The sequence below is a fragment of the Canis lupus genome, chromosome 13, assembly GCF_048164855.1.
Source record: "Canis lupus baileyi chromosome 13, mCanLup2.hap1, whole genome shotgun sequence".
Classification (NCBI taxonomy): domain Eukaryota; kingdom Metazoa; phylum Chordata; class Mammalia; order Carnivora; family Canidae; genus Canis; species Canis lupus.
The window spans coordinates 47,773,230-47,799,381 of NC_132850.1; the positions used below are offsets into that span (position 1 = coordinate 47,773,230).

Genomic DNA, 26,152 nt, shown 5'->3' on the forward strand with positions numbered 1-26,152 from the left:
ACCACCACTCACCTCCACCCCACCTTCCCTCACAACCCCTTGTCTTTTGGTGGGCTCCTATGACATTTTTAAGTGTTTTTCATATAGGTCTTCCTTTAGTACATTTATTCCTAGAGTTAGGAATGTATTCCTATCTGGTTAATGTTATCACATGTAGGGCTTATTTCTAAACAGACATTACAATAAAAACTGTTAGTTACAGCTTTATATAAAAAGTCATTCATTTTTATTTTGGTTTTGGATATGTTCCCAGTTCTCAAAACCTTAGCAAACTCAAGGTTGAAAAATTTTCCTAGGACCATAGTCACGTAACATACTTCTTTTAAACTCCTGCTAAGAAAGAAATACTGAAATGTTTTAGAACAAGTATAGAACTTATGAGATTTTCAGAAATCTGCTCCATGTTAGCTTCATCTTAAATTTTGGGAGTATAGAGAACTTAGTGGTGTTATGTGACATATTAACAATTTTTATTGAACTAAAAACCCAAAACTTACCTCCTAAATTCATTCCAGCTTGAAGACATTTCTGAAGTCTGCAGGCAGGACAATTCTTCCGTCGAATCTTATCAATGATGCAATCATTTCTTCCAGCACATAAATAGTTATGTTGCCCTGAATAATAATTTAAAAAAAACTGTTAAAGACTATTACAATAATATAAAGTATTAATAAGTATAATCAGATTATGAGACTTCATCTTTCCTGCCCTGAAATTTCTTCTACAAAAAAATAGAAGACAAAAAAGATTTACCAATAACATAGGCACAGGAATAGTCAGTTTAACGTATGTGGGATTTTAGATTACAGATAAGATTAATACTGCATATATTGACTTTCTTATACATAGAGCCACATTCCTCTAAACTGAAAGTTTTGGTAGCTACCCAAGCCCTCTCAGGCAATGGCCCAACATTCATTTAGACATCACAGCAGCAACAAAGTGGATTGTTCAAAGGCTTTCCTGCAGTTGTTTAAGCTGCTATGCCTGTTCACCATCTATACACGTGATTTTAGTGGGAAGACTTTCAATTATACAAATGTTAATGTTTAACTATTTCACATTGTAGACCAAACTGTAACTTAAAATATTCAGATGTGGGAATATGCTTAGAGAGAGGCATCTACTGGCAAAATGTGAAATTGTAGCCTAGCTCTATTATTCATTTATTTAAAAAATTTACAGAACATCCACTAGGTACCAGGCACTGTGGATATAGCAATGAATGAGATAGTCAAAAGTCCAGGCTATCATTAATTTTCATTCAATTGGGAGGAAACAGTTAACAGACAAGGTAATTAGGTAAAATATACAAATGCTGGACAGTAGTAAGTGCTAGGGAAGGAGCATATAACATGGTGAAGGTGTGGGAGGATGTTGACATTTTAAAAAGAGTACAGAAGATGCTTACTCAAAGATACTTTAACTAATGGTCTGAAGGAAATGAAGGCACTGTGTTGATATCTTGGGGAGAAAATACACTACATAGAAGGAAAAGCAAATGAGATAGGGACAGGGTTGGGGAGGTTACTTGGCAGGTTTAAGGAATAGCCAAGTATGAAAGAACAGAAAGAATGAGTAGAAAATAGGAGATAATGAAAAAGAGTTAATATGAGTCAGATCATACTGGGCCTTAGTAAAGATTGTATTTAAGACTTGGACTTTAAGTGCGATGGAAAGCTTTGAGAAGAGAAATGACTTGATGTGATTTACATTTAGCGAGATCACCCTGGCTGCTATGTTGACAACCGACTCAACAGACTAAGACAGATGCAGGGAGGCCAGGTCACTGTGGCAGCAAGTGGCAGTGGTGAGAAGTGGTCAGAGTCTAGATGCATTTTAAAGGTAGAACTGCTAGCATTTGCTGATAGATCAAAGAGAAAGGGGAGTTAGAGGCATTAAAATTCTTGGGTTGAACCCTTAAGAAAAATGGAACTGCCATAAATTGAAATGACAAAGACAGTAGGAGCATGTGGTTTATGGAAAACTACCCCAGTTCAGTTTTGGACATGTTAAGTTTGAGATGCCTGAGAAGCATCTAAGGCATTAGATACACAGGTCTGGAGTCAGGGAGAGGTCTGGGCTGGAGATGTAATCAGCTTGTAGTCATTATTTTAAGCCATGAGACTGGATGAGATCATACGGAGTGAACAGAGACTGGAATGAGAAGAGGTCTGAGGACTGGGTCATGGGTCACTGAAAACATGTAGACAAAGGAGAGAGGGAGTTTCATCGATTACTGTAAAGCAGTGAACAGGCTCTAAAGCACTCCCTTCAGCTTAGGACTATCATGCTCCCTTGGTTGAGGCTTACTAAGTAAATTACAGTAAATACTCAATAAAAATAATGTGTTGCTTAATGTAATTAAAATAATTTAATCTAGAGCACATTCTCAGGAACATTATGGTAAATCTTAGTAATAATAACAATAAACAGTACTAGAATAGGGAAATCTATCAAAGTAAAGAAATGAAAACCCATCATTATAATAATCTAATGATTTTTTAAAAAAAAATTGGAGCTCTTAGTGAATATAAGTAGGTACAGATAATTACACAAAGGCAATCAATACCCTTGGTAAAGACTGTAACCGATTCATATAACATTTCATGATGCTGCATGGTATCTTAAATAGTTGGTTATCACTTTTAAAATAAAAATTTAAGGCCCTACTACAGAACTATCTTATTTAAGCCTTATTAACAGCCCTATGATATAGAAGGCAATTATTGTTATTATTGTTATTAGCTTACAAGAAAAACCTCATGCTAGCACTGGTAAAATGGGTTCCCAAAATGGTGGAATTGGAAGAATTCAGGAAGGCTGACAGTATCCGTGTGCCTTAAGGCCAGAGTCTTTCAAACATCAATTTGCAATATAATTTACTGGTGGTCCAACAGGATGCTAAAAGTGCTCTTTGGAACCAATAAGCAAAGGAACATTATTTGAATGAGGAACATTCTACTTTAACAGCCAGTATTTCCATTGGCAACCAGCATTCTGTGCCTTTTGCATGGTGTGAAACTGAACACAAAACTATAGATTTATCTATAACTCACACTGAATTGAACATACTTGAAAGTCCAACAAGAAAACTAAATGTAATTTTAATTGGTTTTAATTCAGCAAGTATTCATTGGGAACCTACTATGTGTACAAGGCTGCCAAACAATTGCATAAGGAGTTGGGGTAATCTAAGGTTCTTTCCACTTCTGTGAATGTGCAGTAAAATGTGACTAAGTCTCTTAGATTGCAGGCATACGGGAATGCATAAGAAATGACCACTGCCTTACATACACACTAGAGGATTTTCTTCTTTGGGTGTTCAAAAACAGAAACTTCCAAAGGCTGGGATATTTCCATATGGATTTTAAAAAATGAACACATCTTAAAAATCCATGTTACTGTAATAGCTACAGGATAACTTCCTTCCTACAGCAATATTTGAAATTGTGTACCTGATTTCTACCAACCAGTGTGGTCGCTGCCCCCAATTCATCTTCCAAAAATAGGATGGGAGCATTGTAAAAGACTGCTGCAGGAATGGCCTTAAGAGTTTTCAGATAGTTCCTCATCATTTATATTTTTAATTGTGCAAACATTAAAGATTTTAAATTGTACGTACAAAAATATATAATGTGTGTCCCATTCCTCAATCTATATTAAAACATCAAAGTAACAACAACAAACCCACAATGAAAACAGGAGAATGGGGATCCCTGGGTGGCGCAGCGGTTTAGCGCCTGCCTTTGGCCCAGGGCGCGATCCTGGAGACCCGGGATCGAATCCCACGTCGGGCTCCCGGTGCATGGAGCCTGCTTCTCCCTCTGCCTGTGTCTCTACCTCTCTCTTTCTCTCTCTGTGACTATCATAAATTTAAAAAAAAATTTAGAAAACAGGAGAATGCATCTAAAAGATCTAAAAACTTTAATCATGTCTTATTTAAACTCTGTGTTGTCCTAGTATTAAGACTGCTAATCCTGAGTAAGTCACATCCCAGGCATTTTTAGGTAAATGATTTTCTATGATGCTAACTTAGGGAAGACAACCAGAATGTTGGGGACCAGATAGTGGAAGCTTTGGATGATAAGCTAAGGAACTCAGATTTTATTCAGCAGGTGATGGGGTGTCACTGAAGATTCTATTTTACATTATGTTGAGTACAGAGCTATGTTTTAGAAACATTAATCTGAAGGTGATACTAAGTAGATAGAAAGGAAGTAGGACTCCATTAATAGTCCTCTTGAAATTTCTCAAAAATGATCTCTGGGCAAATTAGTAGCTATATATTTGTCAGACTATATAGCAATAGGAATAATCCCATGGTTAAAAAAAAATCTTGGTGATAAAGGAACAAAGATTTCTCATTTAAATTATATGTCCATTATGGGGAGAATTCCAGTTCTGGTAGTGGCAGAGCAGCTGGATTCAGATAGATCTCTCACAGATAACAGTGATAAACTGTCCACAAAAGGAGTGAAAGATTTGAAGGCACTGGGGAGCAATCAAAAGCAGCCAGAAACTGGAAGAAAATGGACTCTTGAAAAAAGAAAAAAATCACCCTAGACAAGATTCACCTTTGAACAGCTCTTTCCTTGAGGGCCTTGTACACCACTCAGTGTAGGATAAATAGAAACCAAGTAAAATTCTCAGTCTCATTAGTTTCAGAAGCAGAGAACAGACTTGGGGGCTGCCGGAGTAGCTAGGACTTGAAGAAGGATATTCTGGAAAGGGTGTCATGGGGGATGGAGGTAGATAAAATGTACATATTAAAACCCCCTCAACTTTTTGGCTGAGCCCTAAACTGAATATGAAACTCCATAGAGTCCAGGGGTGAAACAATTTAATGTTGAAAGGGCTGAGCAGATTATTTCAGCTGCTGGCCATCACAAAAAGTTTGAATCCCACTTAATCAGAAGGACTCATTAAATATCTCTAGCTTTCCATTGTAATACTAGAAGGTCCCTGCCTAGGAGGAAATATGGTATTCTGGAACTGAGACATTTACTCTAGGGTTAAAGGCACAATCGAAATAGACCTATCCTAAAAAAGTTTGAAGCAAAGGCTCGACAAGTTCACGGTGATTTGTCAGATGATTTTAATGCACTACGAAAACAAAACTCAATACTCTTTGGAAAAATGTAACAGGATCTGGATTCTCCAGAGTTTAGAATACAATAATGATCAATAGAAATATTTAAAAACAGAAAAATATAAACCAAAGACAATTGAAAAATTTATCAGTAGTAATAGACCCAGAAGTTGGAATTAACAGATAAGGGTTTAAAAATTGATATGTTAGGTTGTATAACAAAATATGATTAATAGGAATTAAGAACTACCAAAAGAGGTTTAGAAACTATAAAAACAAACAAAACCAAATGGATATCCAAGAACTGAAAAATATAGTATCTAAAATAAAATATTTATTGGTTAGAATTAACAATATATTGGGCACTAAACAAAAATGGATTATTGAAATTAAATAAATATAAGTAGAAATCATCCAAACTGAAGCACAGAGAAAATAAATCATAGTACAAATGAACAAGGCACTAATAGTCTGTAGTACGGCATTAAGTAATTTAATATGTGTGCAGTTGGAATTCCAGAAGCAGAGAGAAAATAGGGCAGAAAACTATGAAAATTTTAAAATTTGATTAAAGCAACAACTTGAAAATCTAGAAAGCTTAGCAAATGCCCCCTTTAAAAGATAAATTCAAAGAAAAGCACTATAGCACAATATAGTAAGGTTGCTGAAAAACAAATATAAAAATAATTTATAAGCAGCCAGAGCCAAAAAATTACACTACATTAAAGAGAACAAGGAAAAGAATATCTGATTTCATATCAAAGCAATTGTGGCCAGAAGACAACATGCAATATCTTTAAAGGTCAAAAATCCAGAATAACCAATGAAAATATTTCTCAAAATGAAGGTGAAATAAAGAAATTTTTGGATAAACTAAAGCTAAGGCAATTTGTTGCTTGTAGAATCACATTATAAGATATGAAAAAGGAAGTTCTCTTTGCTGAAAGAAAATGATACCAGATAAAAATCTGGATGTACTGAGAGAAAGGCAAGGACTGGAAATGATAGATGGTAAAATGTAAAAAAAAAATTTTCTTTCCCTCTAAAAATTCTTTAAAAGTCAAATGATTGTTTAAAGAAAGAAAAGAATAAAAATGTATTATGGGATTTATTAAATATGTACGAATGAAACACCCAAGAACATAGCACAGAGAAGAAGGGATATAAATGAAATTCTACTGCTGTAAGTTTCTTACATTAACTTAAAATGGTATACTTGGAATTAATTCAAGGTAGACAGTGAGAAATTAAGAGTACATCCTAAAATCCCTAGAGCAATAGTTCTCAAAGTATGGTCCTTGGACAAGCAACATCAACATAATGTAAGAATTAATCAGAAATTTAAATTCACAGGTCCACTCCAGACCTACTAACTCAGGAACTCTAGGGTGAGACCTAGAAATCCGTGTTTTATATAATCCTGCAGGTGATTCTGATGCACATTAACGTTTGAGAGACTGCCATGAAGCAGCCACTAGAATAGTAACACTATGAAGCATAGCTCAAGAGACAATAGAGGTATAAAAATGGCATACTAAAAAGTACTTAACCCAAAAAAATAGAAAAAGGAAAAACAAGTGAACAATTAAGAGGGAACAAAAGGAAAATAAACACCAAGATAACAGATAAAAATCTAATATAGCAATAATTACATTAAATGTAAATGGTCTAAACACTTTGATTAGAAGTCAAAGATGGTAGACTAGATAAAAAGAAGACCGATGTATGGGTTAAGGTGCATTTTAAATATAAGACACAGACAGGCTGAAGATTAAAAGATGGGAAAATATACACAATGTAAAATGTAACACAAGAAAGCTGGTGCAGCTATATTAAAATCAGACAAAGTAGACTTCAAGACAAAGAGTATCACCAAAGAAACAATGTCATTTCATGATGATTAAATTGACATATAATAATCCTAAATATAAGATGCATCTAATAGGACTTCAAAATTCATCAAGCAAAAATTGACAGAACTAAAAGGAAAAAAAAAGATAAATCCAAAATCACAGTTGGAGATTTAAGAACCCTTCTCTCCATAACAATTTCTCAGAACAATCATTATCTATCTAGAGAGACACTAAAGATATAGAAGGTTTGAACAGTAGTAGCAAACACTTTGACTCAATTAACACGTAGGTCATGCAATTACACAATATACATGTTCAAGTGCTCGTGGAATGTTCACTGAAATAGAGCATATCCTGAGCTATGAAACAAGTGTCAAACTCTAAAAGGCTTAAATTAATGCACAGTATAGTTTCTCACCACAAAGGAACTAAATTAGAAATCAATAACAAAATATCTAAAAAAAAACACATATATGTGAAAATTAAGCAACATCCATCTAAATAATTTATGGATCAAAAAAGATCAAAATGGAAACACTGAATATTTCAAACTGAATAATGAAAATTCAACATATCAAAATTTGTTGGATACAGCTAAAGCAGTACTCCCAAAAGAACTTTTGGCTTTATATACTTATATTAGAAAAAAAACGGTTTAAAATTGATGATCTAGGATTCTAATTTAAGATGCTAGAAAAAAGTAGAAACTAAACCCAAAGCAAATAGAAGGAATGAAATATGGTGCAGAAATCAACGACAAAGAAAAATACAAGCAATAAAGAAAAATCAACAAAGCCAAAAGGTAGTTCTTTGTAAAGCCTAATTAATCAGGCAACAGCAGATAGGCTGGGAATTCTGCCCACATCTTCTCACTTTGGGCCCCAGGCTGATGCAGTGAATACTTCAGTCTCATGGCACAGGGGCTGGTGAATCTACTTAGGAAATCTAAAACTCCAGCCCAGAAAGGACAATTCACTATTCATTGCTCAGATCTAGCCCAATGATCCCACTCAAGCACAAGGAAGGCAGGAATTGGAATCCTACCTTGTGCCCAGAAGGCAAAGATCTAGAAATATATGGAGAACCTCACTGAAGACTATCTCCATGAAGGGGAAAGGAGAACATAAAATTCGGCCTCTATATTAGTTCTTCCTGAAGTATTAGAAGACTTACATTATTGCTTTTTTTTGGAAAAATGAATTTTAATAGATACTGTTGAGACCTCTCTTTCCATAAATAGCCGAACTTTTAGAAATGTTAGTAAGAAGCTACTGATGTGTAACACATTTCCTTTTAAATGAAAATAAGCCTCTATGGACTGTTTTAATAAAGAACGTAATTCAGTGACCACCCCCAAGTCCCCAAACCCCCAGCTATTTTATCAATGGTGGTACACTAATATACACATGTATTCAAGAATTTGTACTGAAAGAAAAAAGAAACTAAATTAAAAGCTTATAGGGGAAATGCAAATGTCCCACAACTTTCAAAGAGATTATAATTATTTTTCCTCATAAAAATTTAGAGAAAGTTCCATCTGGCTAGTTGGTAGCAAGCATGGTAATAGATACTCCAAAGGAAAAAAAAAAGTACAGTTCCACAACATGAAAGGAAATAAAAGCTTAAAGTAAATAGGATATGCTTTGGAGATTCCAAAAGATTTCTTTAGATGAAAACTTTTGTACAAAATTGCTGAACATCCATCCATTAGGCACTATGAAAAACAACACAGCACAAACAGCATACTTTCCGGCCCACGGTTGCTACTGAATAGAAGAATGAAGAAATGAATGTAAGCATAGTGATACATTCAATCATATACAACATACAGAACTTAAATGTTCATACAGTACGCTGTATATAGACAAACCGACAGGAACGGATGTTCACAGAAGGCCTTCTGACTCCCAGGTAATTGACTTACAAAAGATCCATGCATACAAATCTTTTCTGCTCATCTCCAGCATTGTACCTTTCAGACTCTCCTACACACACTGACACATACACACAACAATGGAAAAAAAGAGCTCTCCGAATTGGCTAGTTCCTTGAGAGGCAAAGCTTAAACCAGGGTCAGAATCCCACGGGGGATGAGTGTACCTTCCTAAGTAATTCTAAGTAATTCCCTGATGCAGCCCACATCATGCTCCACTGAAGTGGGTTAGGTAGCCATTCCAGAGTCACTTGCATTTAAAAGCATCTTGTTTTAAGAATGAAAATCTGTTCAGTAGAGCTCAGGGAACTTTAGTCACTCATCCATCTGTGTGTACTAGTTCAATGTACCTCCCGCCTGAGGAAGTGGCAGCTTTTGGGAGAAAAGGCAGTAATTCTAGAAAACAGAAAGCCACCACGGTTAGAGTAAATCTGGATGGGATACCAGGAAACTTAGTTAGTACATGTGTAATATAAATTCACCGGCTTGCGGACAAACCAGAAGTACTTCAATCAAAGAGAAAATGTCCATGGACTTTAAAAAACTTTAAAACTGAGTTCAAAAATTTAAAAAACAAATCAACAATATCATTTTTTCCTTACTGTTCTCAACTATATATAGCATTGCTTTTTAACTGTAGAATAATTCAGAGAATGACTAAAAATTAACATCATTGTTTTAAAAGTTACTGAACTAAAAAAATGCCTTTTAAAATTTTCAATTACTTTGAAATCAAGAACCAAGTTTTTGTTGTACTTGGGCTGGTCCCAAATGAGAAAATACAGATTGGATGACATATGGGTCTTGCCTTAAAGCATCAATAATGCTAGAACGGAAAGAGTGGAAACATGGAAGGCAGCGGGGAGGAGATACAGTGGGAAGGGCACAGCTTTGTCACCAGAACCGCACCTGGGTCCCAACTCTACCTCAGTCAATAGGGAGCTGTGAGATTCTTGGCCAATTTGCTTAACTTGTTCTGAGCCTCAGCTTTCTGATCTATAAAACGGACACAGTAATGCCTGCTTTGTAGGTTGTCAGATGGATTCAAATTAATATATATAAAGCAAGAAGCACAAAGCCAGGCCGGAGGAAAGAACTAAAAAAAAAAAAAAAAAAATGATGATAGTGATGTTACCCATCTTTTTCTTTTTTTTATTACTAGCTCGGTCTGAAAAAAAAAAAAAAAGTAAAAGAGAAAATCCAAGGAACAAACATAGCCAAACTCTTAATGAAATATGTCAGTGAGGAACTTCCTGTGGGAAGAGACTATCACCACTGAGTGAGCAACACCCACTTGAGATGATACAAATACCATTCAGCTCCGATCTCATCTTCAAACCTTAACTTCTTCAACAAGATGGCAAGGGTGTAAGAGTGGAAAGCGATATCCTTGGGGTAAACACAGGACAAATTGCCAGGATTTGGATCTGTCTTTAGTTCACCTAAGAATCCTAGACAAGGACCCAGGATCCTGAGTGGTAGGACTCTGGAAAGTTAAACCTTCCTGGTCCCGTTGCTCCTCATACATTTTATCTGTTTTCTAGTGTTACTTAACATCAAAATTCTTAAAAGTAAGTAGGCACATGTTTTAAAGGCAAAACATGGTCCAATCCCTCCACAACCTTTCTAGAGGGTGGACGAGGCTGGGGAAATGACTAACATAATAACATGTTAAATGACTAACATAAATCATGTGGGATTGAAGTTGTATGACTTTAAAGGAAGTGATTATATTGGGAAGAGAGGGAAGAGGAAGGCTTTGTGCAGAAAGCAAGCATCTGAAGTAAGCCTCAAAAAATGCTGTGGATTTGAGACAGGGAGAAGATAGGCACACAGGCATCCCAGGCAAAGGATGGGGGCAGGGAACAGCAGAGACATAGTTAGATGGGGTGGTGAGCAACTGGTCTGGTCAGTTGAGGGCCAAGGAAGACACAAGCACAGAGCAGGAACATGTTACATCTATACATCCTGCTGGCCAGAGGACCTCCAGGGAGCTGTTAACACTGGGGTGGCTGCTGAGCCCTCTCTTTCATGTTGTAGACGCACTCATCCACCTAACTCAGTGGACATCCCCACCTGAAGGTCTCTGACATGTCAAATCCTCCACGTTTACAAATCAGGCATAATGTGCCCACCCCACAGACAACCCTCTTCCAGGTGCTTACATTCCCCTACCCTTAAAGCTATAAGCAGTTATTGGAACTAGAAGCTTCAGCCTTACTCTTGATTTACACCTCACCTATCTCCCTGCAAACTCCTGCAATTGTCAATATTTAACTGGCCATCAGGTCCTGATGATTCTCTGCCCCGAGTTTCTCTTGAATCCTACCTATGTCCGCCAGTGTTTTCTCCCGATTTCAGACTCTGTTGGTTACATTTCTGAATTACAGTGTTTGAATCCCTGCTCACTATCTGTGTGACCTGAGACAAGTACACTGGTTTCCTCATTTGTTAAATAGGAATTATCAAAGTGCCTAGCTCATGAGTTACTGGGAAGACGAATATGCCATATAAAGTACTCAGAATACTCCCGGGCATCTGGAAAGGACCCTGTGAATGGTAGCTGTTATTATGGTATCATTGCTATTAGCATGCATTATTGCATATTATTATTATCGTAACTAGTTGACCTTGCCTCTACCATGTCCTCACTTCTAAATCAGATGATCCTTAAACTTTAATTTGAAAGCTTAGTCTAAAAGAAATGAACTCTAACCTAGACTTCACTATCTTAGAACACAAAGAGAAGAGCTCCTCTGGTTGAAATGGCCCAGAGGGCCCTCCCTAGTGTTGCTCCCCATTCGGCACCTGCCAGTGACCCGGAGGCTGCGAACCCAGCACTCCCGTGAGCACACACGCAGAGCCATGAGCCTCCGTCTTCCGGACAGCTGTGCAGTGATCCTGCAGAATCACACATCTGATCGTTTCATCCTTCCGATTAAAGGCCTTCTCGGGTCTTTCACTACCTAAACTTCCAAGTCCAAACTCTTCTGCATCTTATTCAAAGTGACATGGAGCCACTGGGGCACAGAGAGAGGAGGCGGGCTGGCTGGCAGAGCTCAAAGACCTGCTCAGTGCAACTTACTGCTATTTCAGGAAAAGTAAGCAAAGCTGGGGTCAGAGGCATCTGATACTGTAACACTGGACTGTTATTTCTACTGGTGTTTTAGTTCTGGTGTTTTTTTTTTTATTGTCATTTGATTGATATTATGATCGGTATGAAAGGCATTGTATCTGGTGGCTTATTTTAAGAAAATGGGAAAATGCAGAGGATTGGTCACCTTGTAGATTTCCTCTCTCTTCACAGGTACAGGCATGTAGGTCAGTCTGGAATTACAAACCATCCTTAAGAGACATCCTAAAAAACTGCAGATGGGTAGCTTGGGGTGCAGCAAGCATCCTCTGCCTGTCTGCCCCTGGCTGTGTCCAGCCCTAGGCTGTGGCCACACCTGTGGTACATCTTCCCCTTTACCTCTTTGTTTTGACCTTAGGAAGGAGTGCTTTTTCTGCTTCTCTCTGGCTCGACTACCTTCATATTCAGTGATATCTAAGGACAAATAAAAATACTTATTTTTCCAGATGTAGTTAGAGGAGAACAAGAACTCCTCTCTTGTTCCACCTGGAAGGTAGGCCATAAGCATGACTGATACCGAATCAAACACCAAAGTTCTCAGGTAAAATTAGACATAGAAAGAATCGGGTTCTAGAAGCCCCAGTAACATGCTGAACATCTACAAATACTTATCTGAATTTTTTTTAAAAGGATGCACAAAGGAGAAGAGGTAGTTGAACTCAATCTGATGAGCAGGCATTTAATGTGACGGGATTAAAGTGATTCTAGACTGAACAGAATACCCCAAGTTCTGCATTTTGAAAAACTGACTTATCCTAACACTTTGGGAGCACGTCCCTTTACAAATGGGGGACAGACTGAAGAAAGTAAGGACACACCAAACAGGACATTTGCCCCTGCCCAGGCATCTAGATCTTTCCACCTCCCTAAAGAAGCTGTGCCTAGGGCCTCAGGTTGGGCCTTCCAGACAAGAACACTTCGCCCACCCCCTAGCTCCTCCATTACTATTTTCCCCTGGGGGAGACAGCTCCATGGATGCCACACTTCAGGTCTATATTGCCTTTACTTACTCCGCCTTGATTAGGAAGTCTGACAAGAATAAAGCTGACTTGTTTGGCTAAGCATCTTCCTCTTGGGGGGAAAGTGCAGCCTCCAGTATCAGGAGGCCTGTCCTGCTCGAGCACTGCCTGTACCTGTACATCTAATTCTGGGGCTCAGGTGGCAGCACCCCCTTTTTGCTCTTACCGCTCAGCCACATCTAACAACTTATTTAACCCCTCCCTCCAAAAGCTGATATTTCATCTACCACCAGCTACTGCTTTATTTCTTAATTTGTTCACCACCCAGGTGGGGAAATGTGGTGCTAGTTCACAGGTTTTTTAGAGATAAAGGGAGAACCCAACACCAGAGTCCCTGAGACTCAGACCTCAACAACAGAGACTCAGTACCTAGTGGGTTTCCCCTACGTGAATTCTGCGACTAGGTCCTATGGTCCTTCTCCATCTTCTTCCATGGAATCCTGCTCCCTGATTCCTGACTCCTCAGATCTGCAGCATGGTACAAGGCAGGATGCCCAGAGCATATGGACACGTGAGAATCCAAATGTTGGGGTGCAAACCTCTTGATGACAGTTAAGACATATTTTATATCCTTTTCTTTTATTGTTTTCATTTTCCTTTTAAAAAACAACCTGTCAAAGAGATTTCACCAAAGGATTTCATTTTCCTTTAAAATTTTATTTCACACTTACCATGCTACGTGAAATGCAATTTTCTTTTTCATGCCTTGAAACTACAAATTTTAACTAAAAGGGGGCAGAAACAAATGACAGTTTAATATTTATCACTATTTGAAACATATTTCTTAATAATTTGCTATATGCCCAAAACCATGAACAAATCTAATGGTTTTGTTGTTGTTGCTGTTATTAAAACCTGGGAATTCTGTGCTTCAGCAGAAAACCAAACTTTCTGAGTCCTCTTTATGTACCTACCCCTGATGGGTAGTCTAGAGTATCTAGACTTCATGTATAATGCAGTTTCCCTTTTTCTGAAAAAGGCATTCATTTTCAGAAAGATAATTTCACTTTTTAGAATTAACTTTTTACTTAAATTTCCTTCTCATTTTTAAAGGTCCATTTGTTATCCTGCTAGAGGATTTTTTTTTTAAAGGCAGTTGACAACTGCCCAGCAACAGCAGCCTGTGTTTGCAGTCACTATTTTGGGCTACATCACATGTCACTTACATAACCTTGTTTAACTGCTCTTGAACTGGTTTGAACAACCTGGGAAACAGATTAGGGCAGTCCCTGCAAATTCCCTCGTTGCAGATCCTGATGGGTGATTTCCCATCCCCCTGCCCCCATCTTATAATGCTGCACAGTGAATAAGACGGTGTCCTACAAGAACTGGTTATTCATTGTTAGAGCCAGCTAAAACATTTGATAATTAACTTCCTCTGCTCAGTTTAAACCAGTCTGGTCTGCCCATAATAAACCAATGAACAATGATCCCCTGCTGCTGGCATTTATGAGTGAGCCTGGATTAACATGCTTTAAAATGCCAGGGTTGGGGGGGGGGGAACTCACTTGAGAAGTAAGTATAGGTTGCCTCTGCCACCTTTAAACACAAATCTTTTGAAGTTATATTTTGAGGATTTTAATATTTTAGTTTAGAAGTCAGATTGGACTTATTTTTTTTTCCCTGAAGTGTTTCAAGAGTTCTTCCCATGTGGGTAAGCATGAAATTCCCAGATAAACATTCTTCTTGGTGTGAAAGGTGTTAGTTTTTCACTTAAACAAATATAACTTCTAATTATCATGACTTACATTTTAAGGCACTCTGTATATTTTGGTGAAAGATAATCAAAGAAAATACATGACAAAAGCCAAGTGCAATAAGCTTTTAACCTTGAGAAACATTTATTACGATGTGCAATAAGAAAAGACAAGTACATTATTGACAAGGAACAAGGAACATTTCTTTTAGGAGTGACTTACATCCTATACACATTCAGCAGTAGGAATTTAACATAGTTGTACTTCACTATGCAAAAACATCTGTTATCTACATAAACTTTCTTTTAAATAAGTTATTCAGGGCACTGGGCAGGGAATTAACATCTGTTGAATTCCTATTATGTGACAGGTGCTTTACCAATCATATAATTTAATCCTTGATTTAAAAATGCTATGGGATTTGGGAATGAATCCTATGAGATTTTCTCCACTTTGTCAATGAAGCCACACAAGGAGGTTAAATCACGCACTGGCTTAGCTGGGCTTTTCTACTTGGTGCTCTTTCATGACAGCATTTACTCTTTCTATGGCTCCATACATATTAGAAGTATCCATAAGATATTTGCACCTAGGGGGTAAAATGGAACAGAAAGAATCTTTGCACCAAAAGACATTTGGGCTACCATATAAAGGATAACTTGGATACTAAAATATTAACTACTCTGACACCTGGGAAGGGAAATGGCATGAATTCAGGAATATCTACAAGCCTAAGCCTCAAGTGATATTATATAGGGTGGCAAACTTACATACTGTCCAATCCACCATTTTTTCCTAGTCCAAATGTATCTGTAAACCCCCAGATCCTTAGGCCAACATGTTCACAGTTGTGCAGAATTGAATCCTGTATGCTGGGTTCTTAATGATCAGATTTCATTCACTTTTGCCCAAACAGCAAGTTCCCTAAGATCTTAATAGTAGAAATGAGGTCTGGCAGAAAGAAGGGGTCTTGTTCAGCCACCCTGGCCTCAAACTATTTGTTAAGATTTGAAGGTCTCAACACAGCTCAGTGGGTCCTTATTTGCCATCTGAGGCATAGCCTGGTTTCTAAACACCCTTCCAGCTCTAAAACCAAATGAAATGCAGATGAGAACTGTCTTGGTAACAGAGAACAACTGGATCATAAACTTATACTGACTGTCTAAAGGTTTGCTTAAAAAGAAATTATGAAACTATTTGATAAGAAGTGTTTTTGCTCACACACATTAGACTAATTTGTGTATATAGTGATGTAATGGCATGTGCGTGGTACAGAATTCAAGCAACATCATGGATCATATGATGTAAGGTTCCGTCACCACTATCCTCTGGCCACCCAGTTCCCTTCCCCAGAGGCAATCACTATTATCAATGCCTTTGTAGCATTCCAAAGGCTCTCTAGGACATGTGTTTTTTAAGCACAGTGAGCATGTTCTGTTTGTTAAGCACTATTAATTCAATATGTCTGCTTGTTATTTTACTAATTGACACAACAAAATAGTTATTGGATGGCTATTATATGCCAGTTATTGTGATGAGCACAGGGGCTGAGACATAAATAAGGCAAGGCCCCTGTCCTCAAGGGACTCATACATGGTTCAGTGTGCGAGACAGGGTGCTGAGCAAATCAAACTCCGGAACAAGACTAGCATGTGGGCAGAGTGCTATAGGGACATGGAAGAAGAATGGCTGTGGTTTCAGAAGTCAGAGAGGGCTTCCAAAAAAAACACCACCAGGCCAACTTCCTGAGGAATATTCCTTGGATGGAAAGAGAGAGTTTTCTAACAGAGAAACAACATATTTCAAAGTGAACACTGTCAAAGGGTATCAGGTATCATATATAGGGGTGGTTAAGCTTGGTGTGGCTGGAGCACAGAGAGTGTGTGTGGAGGTGGTAAAAAATAAGACTGTGAGGATGTGCCATGCCATGTTATGTTGTCTGGATATGGATCTTTAGGCAATGGGGAAGCCAGTCCAGGTCTAATTTGTGTTTTAGGAAGTTCACAGGACAGCTCAGCGGGAAATATCCAGAGTAATGGCAAAGGGATTGGCTAAGCTCAGAATTCACATGACTTTTTAAGAGGGTCGTCAGGGGGTATAATTTCCAATTAGTCATCCTCATCTCTGTTACTCCCTAGCTCCAAATGTGTTTTTCTTTATCTTAATTGCTTCAACATCCACTCAATATCCAGTGAGAACAGTTGAAACCATCCTAAATTATTTCTTCCTGGTCCTCCATGCAAATATTCCACACCTTTCTGATTTTATAACCCAAAGTCATTGACTTCTGCCTCCTGGGTCTCATCATTGTCTCAAAGCAGCAGATAATGTGTATGCTTGAGATAAAAAAGGTAGCCTATGAGTTATCTTCTTACCTTGCCAAAGCAGAGTAGATATTTTCTTTTTTAGCATTCTAAATTGGGAAGTCCTCCTTTATCCAATTATTCCCAATAGAAATTACTCACAAATTTTAGGATGTTTGAAGCAAAATTTTTGTGCTTATGAGGAAAAAGTGGTACGGGATGTGGATCTGCATACACTAGGACTTTATGTAAGATTGTTTTTACTACTCGGAGCTGAAGATTAGAATTAGAGGAGAGAGGGCAGAGGAACTGCGGGAAACTGTCCTGTGAAATAAGACAAGCTGTTCGCTAAGAAAGAGAAGGGCAAGGACGAATGAGAGAGCAGACTGTAAGTACGTGGAACCGTCATGAGAATACGACAGACAGCATGAGCTGGGAATGCAGAGGACTAATGTTTGGTGAGTAGCTACTAGGCTCTCAGCTACCAGGCTGGAAAAGTTATATTCTCATCATCTTCAATGTTCATAGGTAATATGATCCTTATGTCCTGGACAAGAAACATAAGTTAAGCAGCTGTCCATGGTGCTTCTCATGGCCAGTGGTGATGTGAGGATTTGAACCTAGATCTGATAAAGCCCATGCTTGCCTGGTGAGTCACTCACAAGCAGTCCTGAAATCTTAATACGCACGACAATATCTCATTCTTGCTTTGTACTCACACATTTTAACCTTGCACATTTGATCATTTGACTAAACTGCTTAAAATCAAAGGGCTTCCCTTTTAGAAAATAGCTTAGCTCTTATTCGCAGCTGAAACTCAGGACAAGAAAAGTTGCTAATGTGGTTCATAATGTAGTGATGGGTTTTGGATCAGACACGTGTGGGTGATATCCAGACTCTTATCACTTCTCAGCTATGTAATACCAAGCAAAACTTACATTATATTCTCTTGTCCATAGAGTAACCAAACTTATCTCATAGGGGATTATAAAGAATAAATGCAATAGTATGCTTAAAATTCCTAGCTCCATGACTGGAACACATGGATGCTCCATTAACCTTCTCCCCGCAAGGTCATACCATTGGGGTTCGGATCAGGGAGTGGAACACTGTTCCTGGACCAAATGCCTGTCTCCCACCATGTTTCACCAAGCCCCGACTGTGACAGTTAGTTACTTGGCCTCATGAAGCCTTCATAGCTCCATCTGTAAAATGGGGAGAGTAATAGTACCTCTCCCTCAGGGCAGCCCTGTCCAGCCCAATCCTGACTTTGAGCAGGAAGGAATGAGATTCTCTATTCTAAACCTGGAATCTCTGCATTAAGACTAATATAATCTCTAATTATGCTTGTATTCTGGGTTCACTTTCTGTTCACTGGGCTTGTGCCCCATTGTCTATTCTGCAGCTTGTATAGCACCCCTAATTCTCAGAGGACAAAGTTCCTAACACCCTGGTTCCCTCTGAAGTCCAGCTCCAAGATGGTTTGACACTTGTTTCTTGAGAGCCCACCTGGCTCCTCTTGCACTCAAAGACTCTCCTGATGTCCTGTGCAGACCACAGGGGTTTCAGGGATCTGCCTTCTGAACTCTTTTTTCCTTCAGCACAAATGTCCATGCTCCAGTTATTGTCCCATTTTGGTGAGCAGGTCTGGTTTCATACACCAGGCCTTTCTAGCTTATCCCATCATTATTTATTCTACAAAGGTAAGTTTTCTTTCCCTAATTCTTGTCACCATTTCTTTTACACAGAAGAGATAAGACACATAGAGAAATAAACATTTAGCTTGTTGTGAACTGTATTGTACTTTTTATCCTCTCTCGAAAAAAAAAGTCTGTCATGAGGAACATATAAAACTTATGTTACTGGATTATTAAGTACACAGGTTTACAGATTGATTGCCTAATGATTATTGTGGTCACTTTTAAATCAGAGATAACACATTTACGTTAGTGGCCTATGGAACTGGAAAACGGCCAGTTGATTTTTAGCTCATCTGGAAATCTACTTAGACCTGGGATGGTTGTTCCTAGCCCTTAGAGATCTGGGCCCTTCCTGCTCTTCCAAGTCTCCCATCTTAAGGCCCCATCTAGCCATAGGTCCGGGGTTGATACTGCTTCAGGCTAGCTGTTCACAGAACATTCCAGCCCTTCTCTACTCCTGCTCTCCTTCATGATGCTGGCCTCTCACGTTTGCTCAGAGCTGCACTGCTGCATAATGTTCTCTCACTGGGTAAGAGCTTCCCAGGCCTAAATTTCCCTACTGGACCCCAGGTCACAAGTCACAAGAACTTCTGTGCAGTGTCCTCTTCTCCTTGAAGGGTCAGCTTCTAGAGGATGACTCCTTTTTGGTAACAGAAAATGAAAGTGGACAGAGGCCTGTTTTAGTGTGATACTTGACTGAGCTTCTAATATCCTCTCTTGTGGGGTCTAGACCAAGCCCACTGCACTATTGCAAGGCAGGTCGCTTCCCTACTTTCCAGTGTTCCTTACGCACACTCCTCAAGAGAGAAAAAAACCTGGGATTCGAGGCATGGTTGGGCCTTGGTCTTGGCCTCCCTTCTAAGTCGCTTCACCAGGCACCTGTCAGACATTGCTGGTGTGCCCTTACCCGTCCCCATCCTTTGTCCTTATACTCTACCACATGGTTTAAACTCCACAACCACGGGTAAAACTCTGACATGCCAACTGTCTACCTGGATTCTTAGTCTCATGCCCCATCATCTGCTACATGATCCTGGAGACCCCATACCAACCATATGCCCGGACTGTGGCTGGGAATGGCTGTGCCCCTTCAACTGTAGGCACAGTACCATGCTATGAGGATGAAGAATTCCTGAGACATAGCACAAGCAAACAATCATAATGTGGTTTTTAAGTCTCATGTAGCCACAAGTGCCAATAAATTACTTAATTTTAAAAAAATATATTTTATTTATTTATTCATGAGAGACACACAGAGAGAGGGGCAGAGACATAGGCAGAGGAAGAAGCAGGCTCCATACAGGGAGCTCGATGTAGGACTTGATCCTGGGACTCTGGAATCACGCCCTGAGCGAGAGGCAGATGCTCAACTGCTGAGTCACCCGGCATCCAAAATTATTACTTTAATAAGTTAAACAATTTTATATAGAAGTACCTCAGTAATGTTTAAAAATCCCTAATTGGCTGGTCATCCTGGTCAAGTCATAGCCTTTCTAAATCCTTTCTCTTATCTACAAAATGTAGAGATGGGGCTAGGTTGTCTCCCCTATCTCTGTGGCTCTATCTCTTTGCTTCTATGGTCCTGAAAAGGAGAATGATTGAGGGAAAGTTACAAAGTCATCATTAGAATGAGCAGGCAGTAAATAGGGCAATGTAGCCTTACCCTGTGGCCTATGTAAATACACAGTGTAATTGGCAAAGCCAAACTAAGAGCAAATTGTTAAAGACAGGAGAGGGAGCTGTAATCAATGTCCTTATCCCACACAAGAGTCTTAGAATTGCAAATTAGTTAAAAGAATTTAAAAGTAGTCACTATGGCCTTTGATGAGAAAGGAAAAGATAACGGAAATTACTTTTTTGAAATACTTCTAAAGAAAGTGCTCCAGGAGAGAAAAAACAAAATCATAAGACTGTATATATGTGTATAGATACCTATCCATACAGACATTTTTTTTTAATTTTTATTTATTTATGATAGTCACACACACACACACAGAGAGAGAGAGAGAGAGGCAGAGACACAGGCAGAGGGAGAAGCAGGCTCCATGCACCGGGAGCCCGACGTGGGATTCGATCCCGGGTCTCCAGGATCGCGCCCTGGGCCAAAGGCAGGCGCCAAACCGCTGCGCCACCCAGGGATCCCCATACAGACATTTTAAAGAACCGTAACGCTGATGAAAGTTAAAAAGCAATCACATTACAATCTTGAAGCTACGGTAAAAAAAAAAAAAATCTAGATTTTTTTGCTGGTATTCCAAGATTAAAAAATGCAGATACCTAAGGTTCGATCCTCCCCTCCCCATTTTCCATGCTCACTCCTACAAGTTTCTAAGGAGGCTACTTGTTTATATATTTACCTTTATGTTGCAATTATAAAATTGGGAAAAATCTAGAAGTAATATTGTAGTCAAAGAAAAATCAGAGATTATTATAATTGAGAAGCTGTGGCTTCCCTGGAAGAGTATTAAAGAAAGAGGTACTCTGTGGTTAACACCTAAGACCAAGTAATGTGAGATAATATGCCTGTATGAAGCAGGATGGTGATAAACAAAATACAGCTTGTAGGCCAAAAATAGCCTAGTTTTTCCCAGCTCTGAATTCCATCTGTCAGAATAAGGTGGATGGCATTCATCAGATACCAGCATTGCATATATAGCTGGACTGATTTAATCCTCTGGGGGACTTAAATTTTATTACCCATAAAAATAATCAACCATCAATTAATAGAATTTGTGTAAATTCTTATGTAATGGAGGCTTTGGACATTATCCATTATCATCAGCCCATTCTTTCTCCTTTTTTTTTTTTACCCTTTTTATTTTATTTTTTTTTATTTTTTATTTTTTCTTTCTCCCTTTTTAGAGACTAAGGTCAGAACACGTTCAAGTCCTTTCTATACTGGTCCAACTAAGGTCTTGACTAAACCTCAAAGTTCTCTGCAAACTTAACTGATTTTGGACACACACATCTCTCTAACACCCTCACACTTCATTTGAACCTCAGGGATCTAGCTTAAGAACTATTATGAGCTGTGCCCCATAGTGCAGCATTATTTTAATTAAGATTTGTAAGAATAGCATACACTATTAAAATTACTCCCATTTCATGTTGTTCTTATTGCTCTGGCAAATTCTCCTTGGCAATTACTCCTTTCTTCCCTGTGTGAAGGGTGGGTGTTTGTGAGCCATTTTTTTTTCATATCTGTATCAGAACACCTTCAAGTGAGGGAGCATGTCTTACATATCAATAGAACCCCATGGCACATATCACATGGTAAGTGTGAGATATGCATTTATACCATTCTCAGAAGCAAAGAGCACAGTCTTCTTGTTTAGCACCAGGCTACTGCCTGGGGCAGGGAGGCTTTGTCTTCTCAGCTGGTGCACCAGCCTTATGCTAATGGCAGTTTCCTCCCAAACTTCTCAATGCCATGGCTGGCAGAGTCATAGGAGTTAACATTTAAAGTCTTGTACCAGAGGAGTCAATAGCTATGGTATCATCATATCATAAAACAAATATACACGGGGGGCAAGCAAGAAAATATCTGAAAGTCAATGAGTTCATTTGAATGAAATGAAAATGTAAACCAAAAGTACGTTTTGGAGATTTTGAGTGGTCAGCAACAAGATTTTGAAAAATAGATTCTTGTTTAGTCAAACTTTAATCTTATGATACAAAATGATTTGTGATAAAATGAAAGTATTTTCTGATTATATGGTTTCAACCTCTGTCCCTTTATAATCACTTACTGTGTGACAGGCCTTGTGTTTATTGACATGATGAGTGTAAGAAAAGAAGCTTAACAAAGTTCTTCACAGAGCTACACAGAAAACTACATACAGGTATAAAAAGTGTTACAAGCCACTATGGAAAACAGTTCTACAAGAGATTAAATAAAACTACTATGTGATCTAAAAATAAAAAATAAAAAATAAATAAAAAAAAAACTACTATGTGATCTAGCAATCCTATTTCTGACTATATATCCAAGGGAAGTAAGATCAGTAACTCAAAGAGTTATCTATACTTCCATGTTCACTACAGCATTATTCACAAACCAAGGTACAGACACAATCTAAGTGCCTGCTGATGGGTGAATGGATAAAGGTAGCGCACACACACACACACACACACACACTGTTAATATTATTCATCCTTAAAAAAAAGTCTCTTTCAACAACATGGATGAAACTGTTGGGCATTATGCTAAGTAAAACAAGCCAGAGAGAGAAAGACAAATACTGCATGGTATCACTTAGATGTAGAATCTTAAAAAAAAAAGAAAAGAAAAAAGTCAGACTCACAGAAAGAAAGTAGAATGGTTGTTGGCAGAGGCTAGGAAGTGGGAAAATAGGGAGCAACTGATAAAAGGGCACAACCTTCCAGTTACAAAGATTAATCAGGTCTGAAGATCTAATACATAATATGGTGACCGTAGTTGATAATATTGTATTGGACAGAAGAAATTTGCTAAGAGAGTAAAACTTAAGTGTTCTCACCAAAAAGAAAAAAAAAAATTTAAAGATAAATATATGAGGTAGTGTATTTGTTAATTCGACAATGGGTATTCTTTCATGAGATATACACACATCAAATCATCTTTAGAATATTATAAGTTTATCTGTCAGTTATACCTCAATAAATCGGAGGGGGAGGGGGAAGTATTACAAAATCATACAAAAAAAAAAGAAGATTAATGAAGGAAGGGGGACAGATAGTCAGTGGTGATTAGTGAGGCTTGATGAAGAGGTCATCTTGATCTGGATCTCAAAAGAAAAATGCAATTTCTCCAAGCTGAGTTGGAAGGTGGAAGGATGCTGATACTTTCTTTCAGACAAAACCACACCTGCCCATGTGGGGCCAACAGCTGCCATAACATGGTCCCACAGCACACTCAGTGCCTTCCACACAGGACTCAGGAGAGCGGTTGAATCGCTGTAGTAAAATTCAATGAAGTAACAGAATTAACTTTAAAATCAGTATAATAAAGATAGTAAAAAAAATTAATAAAGACAATCATATTGCCAAACTCAAGGAAAAACAGAAATCAACAGCCATGATTCTAAAACCCATGAAATGCCAGATAAGAGGTGAGAAACTGCCCCCCAAAACTGACAGAATGCTAATGCAGGTTTGGAGTTACACGATAACTTACTAAATCAGTTTTCTGACATGATAACTTACTAAAGATTCAGTTTTCTGTGTTAATATTTATAGCATTCTGAACTGAGTATGTTCATCTTGTATGAAATTAAAGCTGAGTATTATTAGGCAGCATTTCCAAAGGATATGGTCTTCCACATGTACTCAACCCTTAAGTCAATATGATCTGATTGCTTAAGAAACAGAGACATTACATCTCAGTTTTTCTGCCTAAAAACACTCTAAATTATTTAAATTGAATTCTGATTAAAGTTAAAATAAAATCTTCTTCAATAGGGCATGCAAGGTTCTTAGAACTTTTGTAAATGAGATCTTTGTAATCTGATTCTGTTTCATCCAGTAAAACCATATAATGAAAATGCCATGGAACTGCAGTCACTGTGGCTGTCTACAGAGTACTTTTCAACTTACACAGCCCTCTCGTTCTGCTTGAGCTCTAAAAAGGCAGGGGGACGCGGTACGAATGCTCCTCCTGAAGTCTGAACACGAGGCACTACCTCCGGTGACTGAGTTGAGAATTTTCTTCTAGAGGACAGTAGTCTTTTGTTTGTTTTAGAAAATTATATAATTTTAGAGCTGGAGGGAAAGAGTTCATTCCCACCCAGGGGTTAACCAAGGTCACAGAGATAATAGAGAGACGCCAGACTTTAACTCAGAAGAGACGGGCTTGAAATCAAACACTTTTAGTCACTAGCTGTGGGGCAGGTTACTTTACTTCCTAGGGGTCAGTTTCTTCATCTGTACACCTGTAAAAACATAACCTGCCCTGCTAGATGGTTGTACAGGATGGGGGAGGGGCGGATCCTGAAGGTGTGAAGTATAGTGCTTAGCAGAATCAGTGCGTAACCAGCTTAGTTTCTAATATGGATTACAAAGTTGAGCCCTGCATGCAGACAGGTCTCCTGGTTGCCAGTCCACCATACCCTCTGGGCTGTTTGTATTTTGCTCTGCTTTAAACACACACACACACACACACACACACACACACACACAGAGAAAACTACAGAGCAATATAATAACCATGTACCCACTTTCTATAATTTGAGTTGTTTTTCAACCATGAAACAAAATAAGACAAAACAGAAAGATCTCCCAAATCACAGGCTAGGTCAAAAAATGAATGCATTTGGTTTTGTGACCACTTAGCGTTTTGGGTGGACAACTGGAAATCGCCTGTAACTCAGGAAGCAGGAAGAGTGGACGGTACCCCGCAGAACTACCTGAGCCACGCCGAGGATGAGGGGGCCGGCGGGGGCCTGAGGCTGAGGCGAGACCCTGCACTGCGGGCGGCAGCGGGAGGCAGCAGGCCCGGCTCAAGGCGAGAGCAGCTGCTACAGCTGCTACAGCTGCTTCGCGGGGCTTGCCAAACGCTGGCATGCGGGAGCGCAGGGGCTGCCGTGCCAGATCTTCCCCTGCTTCAAGGGAAGCTGGGCATCCAGATTTTATGTGAAACCTCCTGATTCCTAAATGCTGGCAACTAATGCACAAATTCAAAAAGAAAAATTGCACAGGCCAAATACAACCCTTCAGCAGCAAGCTGGATTCCAATCTTGGGCAACGAGTGGAAGACCCTTAGGAGCACAGGAGCACCCAGGTGTGGGGGCTGTGGTTGCACGCGGCCTTCTATAACCTGCTGGGGCTTGGAGTGGGGAGCACATGGAGCGCTGCTAGGGAGGAACCTGGCCTTCCACATTTGAATTTTTATGTTGATGTCTAAGAATTCACAACAAATCCTGGAAACATCAGAACAGATAATATCAACCCGATTCAGGGCAGGAGAAGGAAAACAGGGTATCTAGAATAAGAGGCATGCCCCTGAATTTCGTTACCCTTATTGTCCTTGGGATTCACTGCTATATGCCTCTGGTGTTTCACAGAGTATTGGGAAAAACATTCACATCGACTCGCAGTTCTCTGGAAAACCATTCCAGTTCACTAAGCTGCAAATGTTATTAAATGCCCTTGAGGCGTTTATCCACGAACTGCTGTATGCTGGTGGAGACTGTGCTCAGCAAGCTTACAGAAGCTGATCCAGGCCTTCCTTGTGAGGAAGCAAATGCTGTGGATAAACAATATGGAGAAAGTGGAGGTCATTTATTAACTCAAATTACAGTAAGGCCACACATGACCAAAGATATGCATTTGTAGCATCAGGATTAAAACAGCTATTAAGTTTATTTATGCTTCCTTCGAATACCCTGGGAGGTCATACTGGGCATCAGGAACAAGAATATCAAGGCAAAAAGGTTTCCTCATTCT

General features: G+C 38.9%; 1 protein-coding gene across 6 annotated transcripts in view; it reads right to left on the reverse strand.

Moving 5' to 3' along the window:
• Positions 1-26,152, reverse strand: part of NR3C2 (nuclear receptor subfamily 3 group C member 2) — a 330,275-nt gene that overhangs the window by 98,192 nt on the left and 205,931 nt on the right. For all 6 annotated transcript variants that reach the window (XM_072773547.1, XM_072773544.1, XM_072773541.1 and 3 more), the window contains one exon: positions 498-614. In XM_072773547.1, coding sequence (XP_072629648.1) covers positions 498-614 — 117 coding nt within the window. The remainder of the gene's footprint in view (positions 1-497; positions 615-26,152) is intronic.